Source organism: Rhipicephalus sanguineus, chromosome 11 (genome assembly GCF_013339695.2).
Source record: "Rhipicephalus sanguineus isolate Rsan-2018 chromosome 11, BIME_Rsan_1.4, whole genome shotgun sequence".
NCBI lineage: Eukaryota > Metazoa > Arthropoda > Arachnida > Ixodida > Ixodidae > Rhipicephalus > Rhipicephalus sanguineus.
Window position 1 is genome coordinate 54,386,309 of NC_051186.1, and position 15,783 is coordinate 54,402,091.

The 15,783-nt window shown below is 46.1% G+C and overlaps 1 protein-coding gene across 1 annotated transcript; it reads right to left on the reverse strand.

Moving 5' to 3' along the window:
* Positions 1–13,321: 13,321 nt before the first annotated feature.
* On the reverse strand, positions 13,322–15,513 carry LOC119375050 (uncharacterized). The gene is made up of 3 exons (XM_037645248.2): positions 15,307–15,513; positions 14,001–14,992; positions 13,322–13,511 (listed from the first exon to the last, which is right to left on the reverse strand). The coding sequence occupies exons 1-3, from the start codon at positions 15,511–15,513 to the stop codon at positions 13,355–13,357; spliced, it is 1,356 nt and encodes a 451-aa protein (XP_037501176.1). The 3' UTR covers positions 13,322–13,354.
* Positions 15,514–15,783: the final 270 nt, after the last annotated feature.

Genomic DNA, 15,783 nt, shown 5'->3' on the forward strand with positions numbered 1-15,783 from the left:
AAGCCGCCTCGGTGGTACAGTGGTGACGGTGCTCGGCTGCTGACCCGAAGGTCGCGGGATCGAATCCTGGCCAGGGTTGCCGCATTTCGATAGAGGCGAAATGTTGGAGACCCGTGTACTTAGGTTTAGGCGCTCGTTAAAGAACCCGAGGTGGTCGAAATTTCCGGAGCCCTCCGCTACGGCGTGCCTCGTAACCATATATCGTGGTTTTGGAGTAAAAAAAAAAAAACGTCTTTCCGAAGCCGTATGACACAGAGAAGGCTGCGCATCTTCCGTGTGTGCGTATGCAGAAAGAAACGAGGTTGTTCCCGAAATTTTGCGCACAGCAGGAAGAACAGCATATGTCGTCGCTGTCTTTCTCGCGCGTTTCTGACACGTTTCAATTTGAGCTAGTGAGATTCCCGAGATTCAACCCTTCGCGGATTATGCTTTCATTCCTTTTATTCACTGTTGTACGATACTGTACGAAATCGTGAACTCATCTTTTTTTTTTTTTTGAAGTTATTCGCCTCGAATCGGAAAAGTGTGCCCGAGTTGAGAGACCAGGTCGTAATGTGAGGCGCTGCTGTGGTTGTGCCTCATCTCGGGGACAATATAGTACAAAAGGTTCCCGTAAAGCCGTATATACTTTTTTTTTAATCTTGGTGCTCGATAGCTTGAAGCACTTAGCACTTTGACGCCACCTGGCACTTGTGTCAATAATAATAATAATAATAATAATAATAATAATAATAATAATAATAATAATAATAATAATAATAATAATAATAATAATAATAATAATAATAATAATAATAATAATAATAATAATAATCAATCAATCAATCAATGATTTATTTAACGTGCCCAGGAACAACCGTAAGGTCTTCGTGCTGGCGCACGCAAAAAAAAACAATAAAAATAAACAATACAATACAGACAGTTTTCAGAAATAAAAAGAGCAAAAACACGTAGACAAAGAGAAATGAACACAAAAGGGGAGGAGTAAAATAAGACAGCACGAGAAATATTGACGGGGCATAAAAAATTAGATTGCATATATACAACTATGTGGACAGACTGAGAAGGGAATACTTTGTACACTGTACCACACTATGTCAAAACAGTGCAAAGCTCGGATAAAAACAATGATTGTGGGCTATGAAAAACGTCAAGATCAAGAAAATTAACATTATAGAGACTTTGTATTCTGTGAACGGTAGAGTGTTGGAAGAAGCAGGCGGGTACATGAAACGGTCTGTTCTCTCTGGTTAACTTACGCGGAATTCGAAAATTTACACAACTGAGAAGTACAGGGCAGGATATGATACCGTGGACTAGCTTGTAAAGAAATAAAAGATCAGAGCGATTTCGTCGGCAGTGAAGTGATGGCAGTGAAGTGATGGCAGTGATAATAATTCAGCAGTACTTGAACGAGATCCAGAGTCATTTTTAGCAAAGCGATGGTTATATATGCTGAGGAATTTTTTCTGGACTCGTTCAATGGTGTTACCGCTGGATTGAGCAATGCCATTCCATATCACGGACGCATACTCAAGTTGCGGAAGACATATTGCCGTGTACAATTTGTGTAGGGCCATGGGAGACCTGAATTCTCGAGATATTCTACAAACACATCCGAGAGAACGAAGGCCCCGCATAGCAGCATGCTTAACGTGAGAAGAAAAGTTTAACGCGCTGTCAACAACACCAAGATCACTGATTTCATAAACCTTGCATAACGGCACAGAATTGACAGAGTATTGAAATGACACGCTAGATGTTTTGCGAGTGATAGACATGAATTTTGTCTTCGAGGTATTCAGAGAAAGGTTATTACGGTCGCACCATTCGGAAAAAGAGCGCAAGTCTGACTGCAGCAAGCGACAGTCGTTAACTGAATGAATTTCCTTAAAAATCTTGATGTCATCGGCATACAAGAGGAAAGAAGAATTACGAATGGCAAAAGAAACATCATTAACGTAAATTAAAAATAGGAGTGGGCCTAATACCGACGCTTGAGGGACCCCACCATTCACTTTATACAAAGAAGACGTTTGGCCATTTACGGCAACATAACAATATCTATTGAGCAGATAGCTCTGCAGGAGATTCACAACTGACAAGTCAACATCAAAGTGCGCAAGTTTAACCATAATCAGCGTGTGGCTGACTACGTCAAAAGCCTTGCTCAGGTCACAGTAAATTACGTCAACCTGTCCACTCTGAGAAATAGGTGTGGAGATCTGCGTCATGAAACTAGCAAGATTTGTGGTAGTTGAGCGGCCAGCGAGAAAACCATGTTGATTAGGAATCAATGAGTTTTTCACACTAAAAGACAATATGTCGTGAAGAGCCAGCTCGAAGATCTTTGATGTGGCACATAGTAGAGAAATCGGGCGATAATTAGAAGCATCTGTTTTAGAGCCCGACTTAAATACTGGAAAAACACGAGCAGTTTTCCACATGCTTGGAAATGTGGAAGTGTCCAGGCAGTTATTAAATATCGTAGTTAGTACTGGGACAAATATACTACCATAAGCTTTTAGTATGGCGGAGGGGATGCCATCTGGCCCACATGATAAGGATGGTTTTAAGCGCTTAATGCATTCGCAGATAAGATTTTCATCCAGCGACAAAGCACTGGATGAGCTAACCGCTTTGGGCTGTTGTCTGATATCAGTGCTAGAGTCTGAGGCCTTATAAACGGATGAGAAATGCGTGGCAAAACAGTCAGCGACGGCATGCACTTCTACCCCATTTGAGTCCAGTAGTCTGAAGGACTCTCCGCTTTTGCTGGACCGTTTACGTACATACTTCCAAAACTCAGCCGGCCTGTCAGAGGCGCTTTTTTCTAAGAATTCAATATACGAACTATGATCCCGTTTATATAGGCGTTTAGAGAGAGTTCGAAGGAAGCTGAACTCCTCCTTCCACTCGCTGGATGGAGAACATTTAGATTTCCTGTGTGCGTGATCTTTATGCTTCAGTGCACTGATAAGTTCAGATGAGAACCAGTGGGGATATTTACGTTGTTTAGGTGTATATTGGGGAATAAAATTACGCATGCTGCTCAGTACAAGCTCCGTAAACCGATCAACCTGCTCATCAACATTTGGTTTGTCAGGAACCTGTGACCACTCAACGGTAGACAAGTGATGATAGAGGCCCGTGTAATCACCTCGCTTGAAGGCAAATCTCGGAGATTTGTTTACGTAACTGCTGAAGCTCGTTGTTTCGGCTGATGCGGATAATCTTACGTTAAGTGGTGGGTGGAATTTGTCCGGACGTACAAGAGAGATGTCGGAGCGGGAAACTTCAAGGGGTTGATCGTTTGACACACACAGGTCTAAGACGTTGCCACTGGAATTGACGACTGAGTTATGTTGCAGTAGGGAATTAAACGCCAGAAAGTCCAAGAGCAGGCTGCACTTTTTCTCTATGAAATGATTGTAATGAGAAAAAGTAAGCGTGCTCCAGTCAATTCCAGGTGCATTGAAATCCCCAAGAACAATAATTCTGTGCCCACTATGAGAAGATACCACAAGTTCAATGGAAGACATGACATCATGAAACGAGGCAGGGGACATGCTGGGCGGTAAATAGAAACATCCAATCAACAATTTTTCACTGCGCTCAAGGTTGGTTTCTGCCAAATGGATTCTTCGATAGTTTCTAGGTCTTTCCGTCTAACGGATTTCAGTGAATTGTCAATGGCAATCAGCACGCCACCGCCTTTCTGCTTGGTTTCACTGAAATCTCGGTCACTGCGGAAGGTGGTGTAGGTCGGGGGAAAAAAGTCAGATGAGGGAATTTCAGCGCCTAGCCAGGTGTCAGAAATAGCAATAATAGGAAAAGAAGACGAAAGAACATTAGAGAAAAACTCTCGTGTCTTGGTACGTAGACCACGAGCATTTTGGTAGAATATGTCTACGTTACACGGCACTTTCGATTCCAGTCACTTGCTCAGAGGGATGAAGCATGTCATCGCGCAGCTCCCCACGAAATGGCTTGAAGAGGCATCCGAGGGGCCACATCGAAGGGTCATTCAGGCGTTGTAGTGTTTCCTTGTCGACTTCGATGTAGAACGAAGAATAGGACTGAAATTTGGTTTGAAGTCGCCGGCAGGAGATGGGAGACAGATCGAATGAAGCAATATGTTTTTTGATGTCAGCAACAGTGGTGTCCGGGCTCAGCTTCGTAACAAAAATGGCCTTTGGCCGTTGTGGCCGTTGTGGCCGTTGAGCTACAGATATATTCGATGTTGTCATAGCTCCAAAAGGGGCGGGTTTCTTCTTTCTTTCCCCCTCAGTCACCGCTGCATAAGAGGCTGTCGCAGGCATCACACTGCCACGCTCGGACGTGTCTACGTCAGCTGGCGGCGAACTCGAAGATGAAAGAGTTTTGGAGAGAGGTGGTTCAGAGCAGGCAGCTTGCTCGGAAGTCACTGATCGCTCAACGATCACATGCGCTGGGGGGATCACAGGTGCCTTCACTGCCACTCCGGCCGTGCGGCGCGTCAGCTCTTCACGCAGGAAGCGGACCTCTGCACGAAGGGAGGCGACCACGCGGGCTTGTTGTTCAACACCGCGGGAGTGATCCTTACGGAGGCGCTCGTTGTCTTCGCGTAGTTGGGATACCTCGTCGCTGAGGAACGAGATTCCCTCCAAAGCGTCGAGGAGAAGGCGGCGCAGCCCGGCAAGATCGCCATCCGGAGGGGTATAAATAATAATAATAATAATAATAATAATAATAATAATAATAATAATAATAATAATAATAATATAATAATAATAATAATAATAATAATAATAATAATAATAAATTAATCAGCAGTAGCAGGGGCAGCCGGTGGCCCACTTTTTTGGTGGAGGGCTTGGGTGTGGTGTTACGTTGATATTGCAAATGGAGATGATGACGATGTTAAAATAGATGCTCATGATATCAGCAATAACAAATATTCACGGGTTTGTCACGAGACATAGGCTGAAGCTTTGCATAGGTATACGTTTCGTTGGGAAGGAAGGGGTCAGGACATGCACACAAGTAAACGACTGTATGCATCTAAACGAAGGCAACTGACGCGAGAGAAGAGTGTAGCTAGAGACTGGTTATGTCGTCAGACGTAATCTCACACTCTAATAATTCTTGGGGTTTTACCGTCCTAAAACCACGACATGATTACGAGGGACGCCGTAGTGAAGGGCTCCGGAAATTCCGACCACCAGGGGGTGTTCTATAACGTGTGCTTAAATCTAGGATATTCGGCTCCATCCAAATGCGGCCGCCGCGGCCGGGATTCGATCCCGTCGACCTTCGTGTCAGCAGTCGCACCATAGCCACTAGACCACCGTGGCGGGTGAAGTCCATACTCTGGACCATCCTCTAGACACCGTGCAAGTACTGTGTTAAATGTTGATTCAGATAAGTTATTCTTTCATAACGCTGTTGTCATTAATTTCGCCATCATATGTTAATTACGCGAAGAGAAAATAAAGGACAAGATTTCGTTCTTGAATTTCGCGCCGAAACTTCAGCGCGTAGAAGTCACCATGACTTTATCCATTTCAATGTCTTCGTGCTAGACAGAACCTTAATGAGAAACAGACAATCAATCAAAGGAAAGTATAGAGGACGTTATTTGTCGTAATTATGATGTAAATGTGAAGAATTCTGAAGCGTGAATATCACAACTACTTCAAATAGCGTCTCCTATACATCATTGGCATGATTGCCTCTCTGTTCCCATTAAGCTTCTGTCAAACAAAGAAAAACGAGCCCTAAAGTTCCCCTTCTTTCGTAAAGTCTTTTTGCGTACCTTGGCCTTGGCCCCGTTGCTTCGAAGAAATTTTCGGTAACTTGGATAAGTTAAGACTTTTGGTCCCTTGGAACAGAATATAAACAAGAATTACCGATAAACGATTTCTTATGCGCTAGCAGACACCGTCGGAACCTATGACGCCACGACGAGCTGGTGCTTGAAGGTTGCCTGCATTTAAATTGCGCATTTTCTCGCTTACCAAGCGTCTTCTCGCGGTATAGAGTGCCGCTTTCGGTGTCGTGGAATTATAATTTACTAATCCGAGGAAACATCGTTTTTCTATTTACTGAGCCTTCAAAGTACTCTGCAGTGTACTTACTGAGCCTTAGTACAATCGGTCATCGCTAACACCTCATTAAAGACATGGCGCTCTTTGGCCACCCATGGCCCTTGCGCCGCAAAACACCACCAATCATCTTCATCAAAGTACTCTGTAAATTACCGTGAATCTAAAGTAAAGTACGGCGTATAAAAGAAAAAAACGACAGTTTTCTTTAGAAGAAATGGTGGAGAATAGAACGAGTGCTTGACATTCCATTACATGGGAGAACTATGTCTTTAGAATGAGTTTACTGCATCGCACAACGCTAGTTGGGTACAGTGACGATGCAGCTGTCCCTAAACCTATCCCAAGACGGATATCGGAGCGCATCATTGAAGCCAAGATTCCATACCGAACACCAGCTTATCCAAATAGCGCTAATCACAGTTTTTTCTCAAGAGGCGTGTTCCGATTTGGTCCTCCTGTTTTCTGAATTTGCACATAAACATTATCTGGAATAAGGCAGTGATATGACACCTCTTGTTGTCTTCTGGACTTTTAGCTTTGTCTGTTGTCCCTTCGCGCCTCGAAATTGTGAAGTCGCCGTCGTGTGCTGTGTAGCCCCGAAGTTCTAAACCGAAGCTTCTATTTGCGTTATAATTGCGTGCTGACGTTTCGACAGCAATGTATCCGAGTCCATTTTACACTTTCTCCAAGGTTCATTCTCCGATTCTCTGGGAGAAGGCTTAGCAGGCGTGGCTGTAAGAACAGCTAATCTCAGTCATAAGGACCAAACGTACCAGATACTTTAAGCGATAGCCGATTTCATCGTTTATTTATTGATGTCGCGACAGTGGGCAGGTAGCAAGCGCGAGTTCGGACCGAATTAAGCTGGCGGTCTCGTCTACATGGGCGCTTCCATGTTGGTTCGACATCATAATTGTCAGCAGTTACCGGTACAATAATTAAATGGTTATGGCGTAAATGGAATCGTGATTAACGTATCACGTATTTCCCTGACGTCGCACGTGCCAAACAAACGCAGTTCTCTTTACCTTCTCCAATTATAATGCAATTACAAACAACTATGTTTTGCAGCGCAAGCGTGTGGTTTGCTTACACCTTGAGTACTTTCCACACTGCTGTAACCAGCTTGTGAGATATATATCCTAAAAGGATTTGATATATTAGATGTAAAGCCGGGAACGCTATGCTCGCTGAGTTTGTCGAGGAGCTTCTGCCTGGTACTGGCGTCTACAGATCACGCGCATTGTGACCAATACATAAGGCCGTACAAGTTTGCACCCGGTCATTGTGATCAATAGTACCGATTGGGCAAATGTGTGTTCGGAGGATATGTTCGACGACTCACCCTTCCATCTACTGGCGAAAAGGGAATTTTTATTTTAGGGGCGAAGCTCCTTAAGGCGGCACCCGTTCGTCCCTCGTAGTCGTCATCGTCGTAGTAGTCCGTAACAAGTCTTACGCTTTGACCTCCAAGGTGGTGCCGGTGGGAGATTTCTCCTGTGCGTTGTTGAACAATAAAAAATTCGCAGCGTGCGCGTTAACTAAAAGCCGAATTCTTCTGTCTCTCATTCCCCATTAGCAGCCATTGGCATGTTCCAGTAGGAAACGTTAGTAGAAGTAGAAGTGTAAGTGTTAGCTAAAAGCCGACTTCTTCTGTCTCTCATTCCCATTAGCAGCCATTGTTTACCTCCAAGGTAGTGCCTGGTGAGATTTCTCCTGTGCGTGATTAAACAATAAAAATTTTGTTCAAAACGCCGTTGATTGATGAAATAAACCAACGAAAGACGCCAGATGTTTTGTAAAAGCAGAACGAAAGAACGCCAGATGTTTTTAAAGTGAGCTGCAAGTCGTCATAACTCATCGAACCTTTAGTACAAACGCGCCCGATCTCACGTCGGTGATGATGTACTGGGCAGAATTCACGGAAGATTCACGGTTTACCGATGAACCTCCGCAGCTTCGCCCACTCATCATCATTCACTCCGTGGATATGCTGTGATTTTTCTCTTAAAGTGTAGTAGTAGTAGTTGTATGTAGCCACCTCGCCCGATCGTCAACGGGCGAGGTGGACCGGCAACGGCGCGAGGACCCTGCCGTACGAGAGTTAAATCACACTAAAAGACATACTTTGCGGGCGATACACTCTAGTGAGCTTTCAACTTTTCGTCTTAATGTACATGATCAAGAAATTATTTCTACGAAAAACGCAAGGCACACCTTGAGCAATATATTTGGTTTTGGGACGCTAAATGGAACCATGAGGCGATGCGAAGCCGGAGCACTTGCACGATCGCGTTCCGTTGGCTTTCGTTGGGCATGCTACCGACCTCGCGTCGTGGAACGCGCGTCCTGTCTTCCCTCTAGCCTTGCCTTTAATTCGCACAGGGCGAGCGGGGAATGCGGTCGCTCTTGGCGCTCTTTCGCTCGGGAGCGGACTTCTTCCTTGCATTTCACCGATCACAAGTGATAATGAAGGGACCACGTAAACCAACAGTACAATAAAAGTTTGATGTTTAATATATACACGATGTTTCACACTCTTTATATTATGTACTGGGCGCATTTCACGGAAGAGTTTCACGGTTTACAGATGATTCCCTCCGTAGCTTCGCCCCACTCATCATCATTCACCCCGTGGATATGCTGTGATTTTTTCCTCCATAAGTACAAGGCACTGGTTCCACACAAAATACGGTTCCACAATCGATTTGACACTGAGTTACATTAGCACAGGTTCTGGCGAAACCAAGTTGAACACACTTATCGCTGGAACCAAGCTTCGTAGAGGAACGCTAGGCCTATCCTTATTGCGCTAACCTCAGTTGTCTCTCAAGCGGTGTGGTCTGACTTGACCCTCTTGTTCTGTCGAAAAATACATATAACTTGACTCGCCAAACGCCGAGGCATAAAACTTCGTGTTCTCTTCAGGACTTCTAGCTTTGCCTATTCCACTTCAGTAACAGGAAACAATGAACAACCCAACTTTGATGTTATCTGCTCAAACTATACGCGGCTGAGAAACCCGTCAAAGTGACTAGTCAATCGGCATCTTTCAAATGTGAAACATTTCTTGGCGGACCACAGAGATTTTAAAGGGACACTAAAGTTAAACAACGAATCGGTTTCGATTGATAAATTGCACTCTGAAAATTCTATGCAGTTAATTTCACCGTCACTGCTTTAACAACAGAGGAAAAAATCAAGGCCAAAGTATCATGTTTAAATTTCGCGCCGAAATATCCGCGCGTGACGTCGTCAATTTCAAAGTGTACTTTCGCATTTTGGCGACATTGGCCCAAGGAAATTTTCTGAGACTTGAATTTCAGAGACTTTGTACGTTAAGTCTCTGGCCCCCTCAGAGGACAGTGTAGTTCATTTTTACAGATTGGGAACAACGTAGGTCCTATGTAGACGCCGTCAAAATTTATGACGCCAATGACGCCATGGCGAATGGTGTGGAAACTTGAAGGTTGCCTCGGCCCCCGCATTTTCTTTTTGAGTGTTTCCTCGCTTACCAAACGTCTTCTCGCGGAAAACGTGAGTTTGCTTTTCCGAAAGAGTAATTTGCTAATACGATAAAAATCGGCTTTCCCTTTGGTGGCCCTTTAAGGCGAAAGCCTTAGATATCTACGTTTGAAAGTCTTGTAACGTACAGAAAATGTCTGATGAGCGCGTGATCTGCGCGTATACACTGCGTCTCTGCGGCATTCACATGAGTAAACAAAACAAAAGCAAGAAAGCGCTTACATCACGTGAGCTACCTAGCTCTTTGCTCCGCCTCCCCCCCCCCCCCCCTCCGTCGCGCGCTTGCCTTTTCTTGGAATCCAGTGTTTTACTCTTAACGACATGCGGTTATCTTGCTTTCGCGCTCCGTGCCCTGCCCATTCCCGTTTCTTGTGCAAAATCTGTGTTTGTTGCCGTCTGTTGTGTAGGAACCCCGCAACGTGGGATGAAACGAAGAATTGTATGCGAAATATTAAGGACAGGAAGATAGCAGAGTGTATTAGAGAACAAACAGTAATGACCGACATTGTAACTGAGATGGTAACTGAGTGGACCTATAGGAAGGCCACTAACTTGAAGGAGAGATAACGGTTGGTCAGTTACAGCGACGGTATTGAATATCTAGAGATGGGAAACGTAACCGATGACGGCAGAGAGTTACGAAAGTTCGCGATCGCAATATGGAATCGGTTCGCATAAGATAAGGTGTGTATATATAAGAACATTGGGGGAGGTCACCTCCCGCAGTGGACACAAAACAGGTTGTAAATGAAGCACACTTACAAAGTGAAGGATTCCAACTCGTTACGACGCGAGCACAAGAACAAAAGCGCGAAGAGGAGCACACACAATGCTTGTGCGACTGCACTTTATATAAACTATAGCATTGTGTGACTGGACTGTATTTTGTTTTGTTTTTCGTGTCGCTGCGTGAGTGGACTTGCATGAACTCTCCAAAGGTGCTCTTTTATGCGATATTTTTCTCATTACTGTCGCGGCCATAGCCTTAGCAGCAGCAGCAGCAGCCGGATTCACCATTATACTAAGCAACTCAAAGGCCGCTATTTCCAACTTTGCACGTGGCATTGTGGCCCCCACAACACTGCGTTTACTCCTCCCCACTTTGCTTACTGATCCTCAAGAAGAAACACTATGCTCCATTGAGCTCATATGGGTCCCGGCTCACGCGGGGAACCAGGGAAACGAGGCGGCCCACCAGTATGCTCGCGAATTCGTCAGCCGAGTAGTGGGACCCGCCTCTGATCCGGGGGACCCTGGTGAAGCCCTGACGTCATATCACGACATTACGCAATATTACCGCCTATCGAGGCAGTTAAAACCACCCCCGCACCACAAGTTAACTAAGCGGCAGGAGGTTGTCTGGCGCCGACTGCAAACGCATTAATTCACGTGCCCATATATATTTATGCACGTATATACCCCGACACGATAGACCCGTATTGCTCGTATTGTGGGTCAATAGCCACACTTCATCACATTCTCCTGGGACTGCAGGGAATACCCCCCCCCTCTCCCGATCTCCTGGCCACTCCCTCGCCCGAAGGGTGGGAGGAGGTTTTGACCTCCACCAGCCTGGGAGTTCAGCTACAGGCCATACAGAGAGCAGAGGAGGTGGCCACCAGGTTCAGCCTGGCGGATCACCTACCTCCATAAAGTCTGACGACAATAAAGTTGTGTTCTCTCTCTCTCATTACTGTGATTCTCGCGTATCCTCTTGTCTGTGAAAAGTAGTAGCATGCGCTGTATAGAAGCGCTGACATCTCCTAAACAATATATAATTTTAAAAAGCGCACAGGACAAAGGCTGGACTTACAACTGAAGTTTACGCATGCACAGCGGCGTTCTAGTGGATACCTTCTTTCAGTAAATTTCAACTTTAACTTCAGCCTTTGTCCTGTGCGCTTCCCTTTTTGTTCTAGCGTCTTAACGTGCTGGAACCCTTCACATTGTACTGACCCTGTCGGTACATCATGCTGAACCACACTGCTGAACACATTAAAGTTGACGCGAATCATATTTAATAACTTTGGGGTGAAGAAATAGTGCGTACAAGCGCCCTGACGTTGCACTATCCTTCAAGTGCCCACAAAAGACCTGGAAATAATGTCATAGCTGAGGAAATAAAGCTATCAAACTTCGTGTAACGAAATGTGCAACGTTCGCATGTGAATGCAAGGGATGCGGCTTATGTTACTTGCAATGCCGTGTGGGGCTTTGTCGAAGCTCGTAACGCCCGTAACGGCTCTCGATGGTCATTCCACGCCAAATGACCCTGCCGTCTTGGAAACCATCTCAAGTGTATACGAAAAAAAAAAGTTGTACTGAAAAAATATATATATTCGTCGCGTGGGAGGCTTCGGAATTTCGCAAAATTTCGAGCGAATGGAATTAGAAAATTTATTATTGGAGCACTGTTTCTCGTGTAAATATCGAATTTCGTTTACATGTTCGCTTAATATATGCAAGCCGAATTTGGTATTTGCGTGAGCAACTAGGCTTTCGTGCGGCAATCGGCAAAATGGTGCAGGTTTGCACGAGAAATTACGTCCTGTCGTCACATCAAAAATTAATAGTTCGAACTAAAAGTTCATACTTGTATTTAATAGACACTTGCATGAAACGATCAGCTCCATCAGATGAGGCCAAAATAGGAAATCTTAAACATTAGTACACCGCCTGCGGCTTGATACAGCAAAAGCGTGCGTCCAGTCTTAGTGTTCTTGTGGCCACCCTGGAGACGAAGATGTGAACCATCTACTCCTCGAGTGCGCGAAATGTATCCCGACAAAATATGTTATACCTTTAGTTGGAAGACCATTGACTGTAATGAAAATAGTAGGTCCATGGCCAACAGCAGACCTTCAGACGAGGGCGCTTGTCGCTTTCACGAAGTTTCTCGAAGAAACAAATATTTTATGGAAATACTAGGTACACTTTATACTGAAAACAAAACGCGAAACATTAAGCTTGGTATGTGTTCAGAATTGTGTAATTTTGGGATCGCGCTTTTTATGTTGCGTAATTATATGCATTTTGTGTTTATTCCTGTATATGTCAAGCCATAAAGATTATGACTGTGGTCAAGGGTATGCGAGTGGACTGTATTTTGGGTTTTTCGTGTCGCTACGTGAATTGACACACATGAACTCTCCCTATAGGTGCTCTTTTATACATTTATTTTCATTGTTGTGATTTTCACGTACTGAACTCATGTTCGAATATTTGAGACTCATGTACTGTTGGATTGCAGTGTGTTTTGCACCTCGTGTTTTACCGTATGTCATATTCTGAACAATCTTGATTTAATAATTTTTTACTATATTGCATATTCGATTTGATAAGCGATATTGAGTAGTCGGTGCCGCCATAAAGGCGCCTACATCTCCTCAACAAAAATTTTACCGTGGCGTAACGATCACCACGATTGTGTTACCAAGTCGCATGAGGGAGGGTTTGTTTAAGTTCACGGTGCGAATTGCGCAGCGCGAAGCACTCAAATGTTATCAGGATCGAAGGACGGAGGAAAAGCAAGACCTGTCCTTCGATCCTTACCTTTCTTTCAGTGAGGACAAGACCACAAGACTGAATAGCGGAGCCAACGCGGCACCATTTATTGATTGCACACCTTGAGGGACACATAAATATGTTTATTTACAACAGTAAATGACTATTTAAATAACGACCGACGTCTGTACTTAAAGGGACGAAGCTGTATGTACAAATGACTTGAAGGGCGCGCCTTACAGGGCCACGTCGTGGTTGAAGGCTGCCTTCATCTTCTCCATGCTCATGGTGCACTTGTCGAAGAGCTCGTGGCAGTCGCCTCCTTCGCTTCCGGCAGCAGAAGCCTCCTTGTAGAACGCGATCGAGGTGTGGCTGGGCATGGGCCTGTAAGTCCTGCGCATAAAGTGACAATATGAACATCTGCGAGACAAGAAAGACAGAGGTGACGTGAAAGGCGGGGAAGTTAACAGGAAGGACAAGAGTTGAAGGCCACCCTACAGGAGTAGAGGCGATTTAATCGTAATAGAGCGGGCAAAGAGTAAAAGAGTAGCAGCACAGACACGCTGTCACAATCAATCACCATTTGTAATAACATCATAAGTGTCTTAGATTAACCTAACCTAACCAGACTAACCTAACCTAAAACGGATGGCTGAAGAGCCTAGATTAACCAACGATCAACAAAACAAACGTTCCAGAGAGCACATCCGTCGGTCTAATAAGGAGGCCATTTATCGTCACCCTGAGAGAGACACCTGCTGTGAGGGCCTAACAGGTGTACTGCTGCTAAGCAAGAGGGCGCAGGTTAGATTTAATTCGAACGGCACCCGCCTTTCTGCTGCGGACAAGTGCAAGACAAGAAAACTCGTCAAGCAAACTTACGTGAAGAACTCTGTCATGCTGGTGCCGTCTGCGCCGAACGCTGCCGGACGCGCCGCCATGAGACAGAAGATCTTGGCCAAGCACTCAGAGACGTCGTGCTTCTTCAGGTAGCGGAAGTAGATCTCGACGTCCTGACCACGGATAGTGAGATTCGTTCCCGGAACGGGGAAGCTTGTCTGGTCATCGTCCTCCTCCGCATCGGCAACGTCACGACGCTGCCTGGGTTGTTGATCGTGAACGGCGTTCTCCGGCGCAGGAGTCGTGGCAACGGTGGCGTCCTCCAGGGCGGGCTCGGCATCGGGCGTGCCTTCGGAGGACGGCTCCGGGAATTTGCTTCCGGGAATGACGACGTCACCCTGCTCGACAGGAGCTGTGGAGTTCACCTCGACAGTGTAGTCGTCACCTTGGCTGCCCAAGGTTTGAGCGTCGGCGTCCGAAGCACCGGCTGGAAGCTGGTACGAAGGCTGCGGGTACGTGGAATAGCCGGAAGCTGGCACCGCCTGCCAGTCGCTGTAGGGGAAGATGTGGCTTTGTTGCTGGTCCTCTGGGAGAGGAGGCGCAGCTCCGGTCTTGTTGTCTTCGGCGAGAGGCTGCTGCTCTCCGGAAAAGCCTGGCGACGCGAAGAAAGGCTTGGGGATGCCCTGCGCCACCACGGCGACGCGCATCAGCGAGCCACCGGTTTCGCCGCCGGTGACGTAGTTCTTGTAGTGTTCCAAGGGTAAGGGAAGGACCTGAGCGTCGTAGTAGTGCGGTTTTGTCGAGGCCGCGCCGGCCAGGCGCTTCTTCTCGAGCTGGTTGGCGTAGTCCAGAGCCGCGTAGCCGGCGGCGAACTGCTTTTTGAAGTTGTTCACTTCTTCGTCGGATGCCGTCGTAATGGTCAGCTGTGGTTTGACCGGGTTCTCCTCGTCGTGCTGGACAACTTCGACGGGTCCGACGACGGCTGGTGCCTCGATCACGGCCTGCTCGGTAGTTTCCTCTGGATCGTCGGCAACCTGGTAAAATGGAACACAACGCGGGAACGTGCGGGCCATTAAGACGTAAAAGGTTGACGAAACTGTCAACGTAAGAGGCACAATCTGAAAGACGAAACAACTAGACACCGAGCGTCGACGTTGAGCCAGTTGTCGCATCTTTGGGAAATCGTGGAACGGAACAACACAGTACAGGAAGAAACCTTGTGGACAGGATAAGCGCTCACTTACAAGTGAGCGCCTCTCCAGTCCGCATTTTGTATCGTTTTGTCGCGCTCAACGATTTCACAACTAGACGACACGAGGGAGCACAATTGAGAGGATCATGCACGCACCTTCAAGTCAACGGTGGCCTTGACGGCGCGGTCTCCCACGAGGTACGACGCCAGCCTGGCCCCAGTGGCCAGCTTGTATTCTGCCAGGCTTCGGAAGCCCGACGAGATGTAGTCGAAGGGCGAAGGGATGCCGCCAACGGACATCAGGCCCACCGACAGCACCAAGAAGAACACTGGGACTCGAAACATCTGCGAAGTGTACGGCATAATTCCAAAGGATTTGCCACGAGTCATTTTGCAGGCCCCCAGAACATTAACCGGCAAAAAGAAGTAAATTTAAGGAAGAAACTTGCGAGATACAAGAAGAGTATATATAGCAATACATGGGAGCACATACAAAAATAAACAAATGAGATATGCTGATGAATCAGGCATTTAGGAAAGTCTAGCTGGAATAGCGTACTGTATTCTTGGAAATGCTTGATGAAGACGAGGGCACAGTGAAGCGCAGTGAAGTTGTAAGTTTTCTGCGTGCCT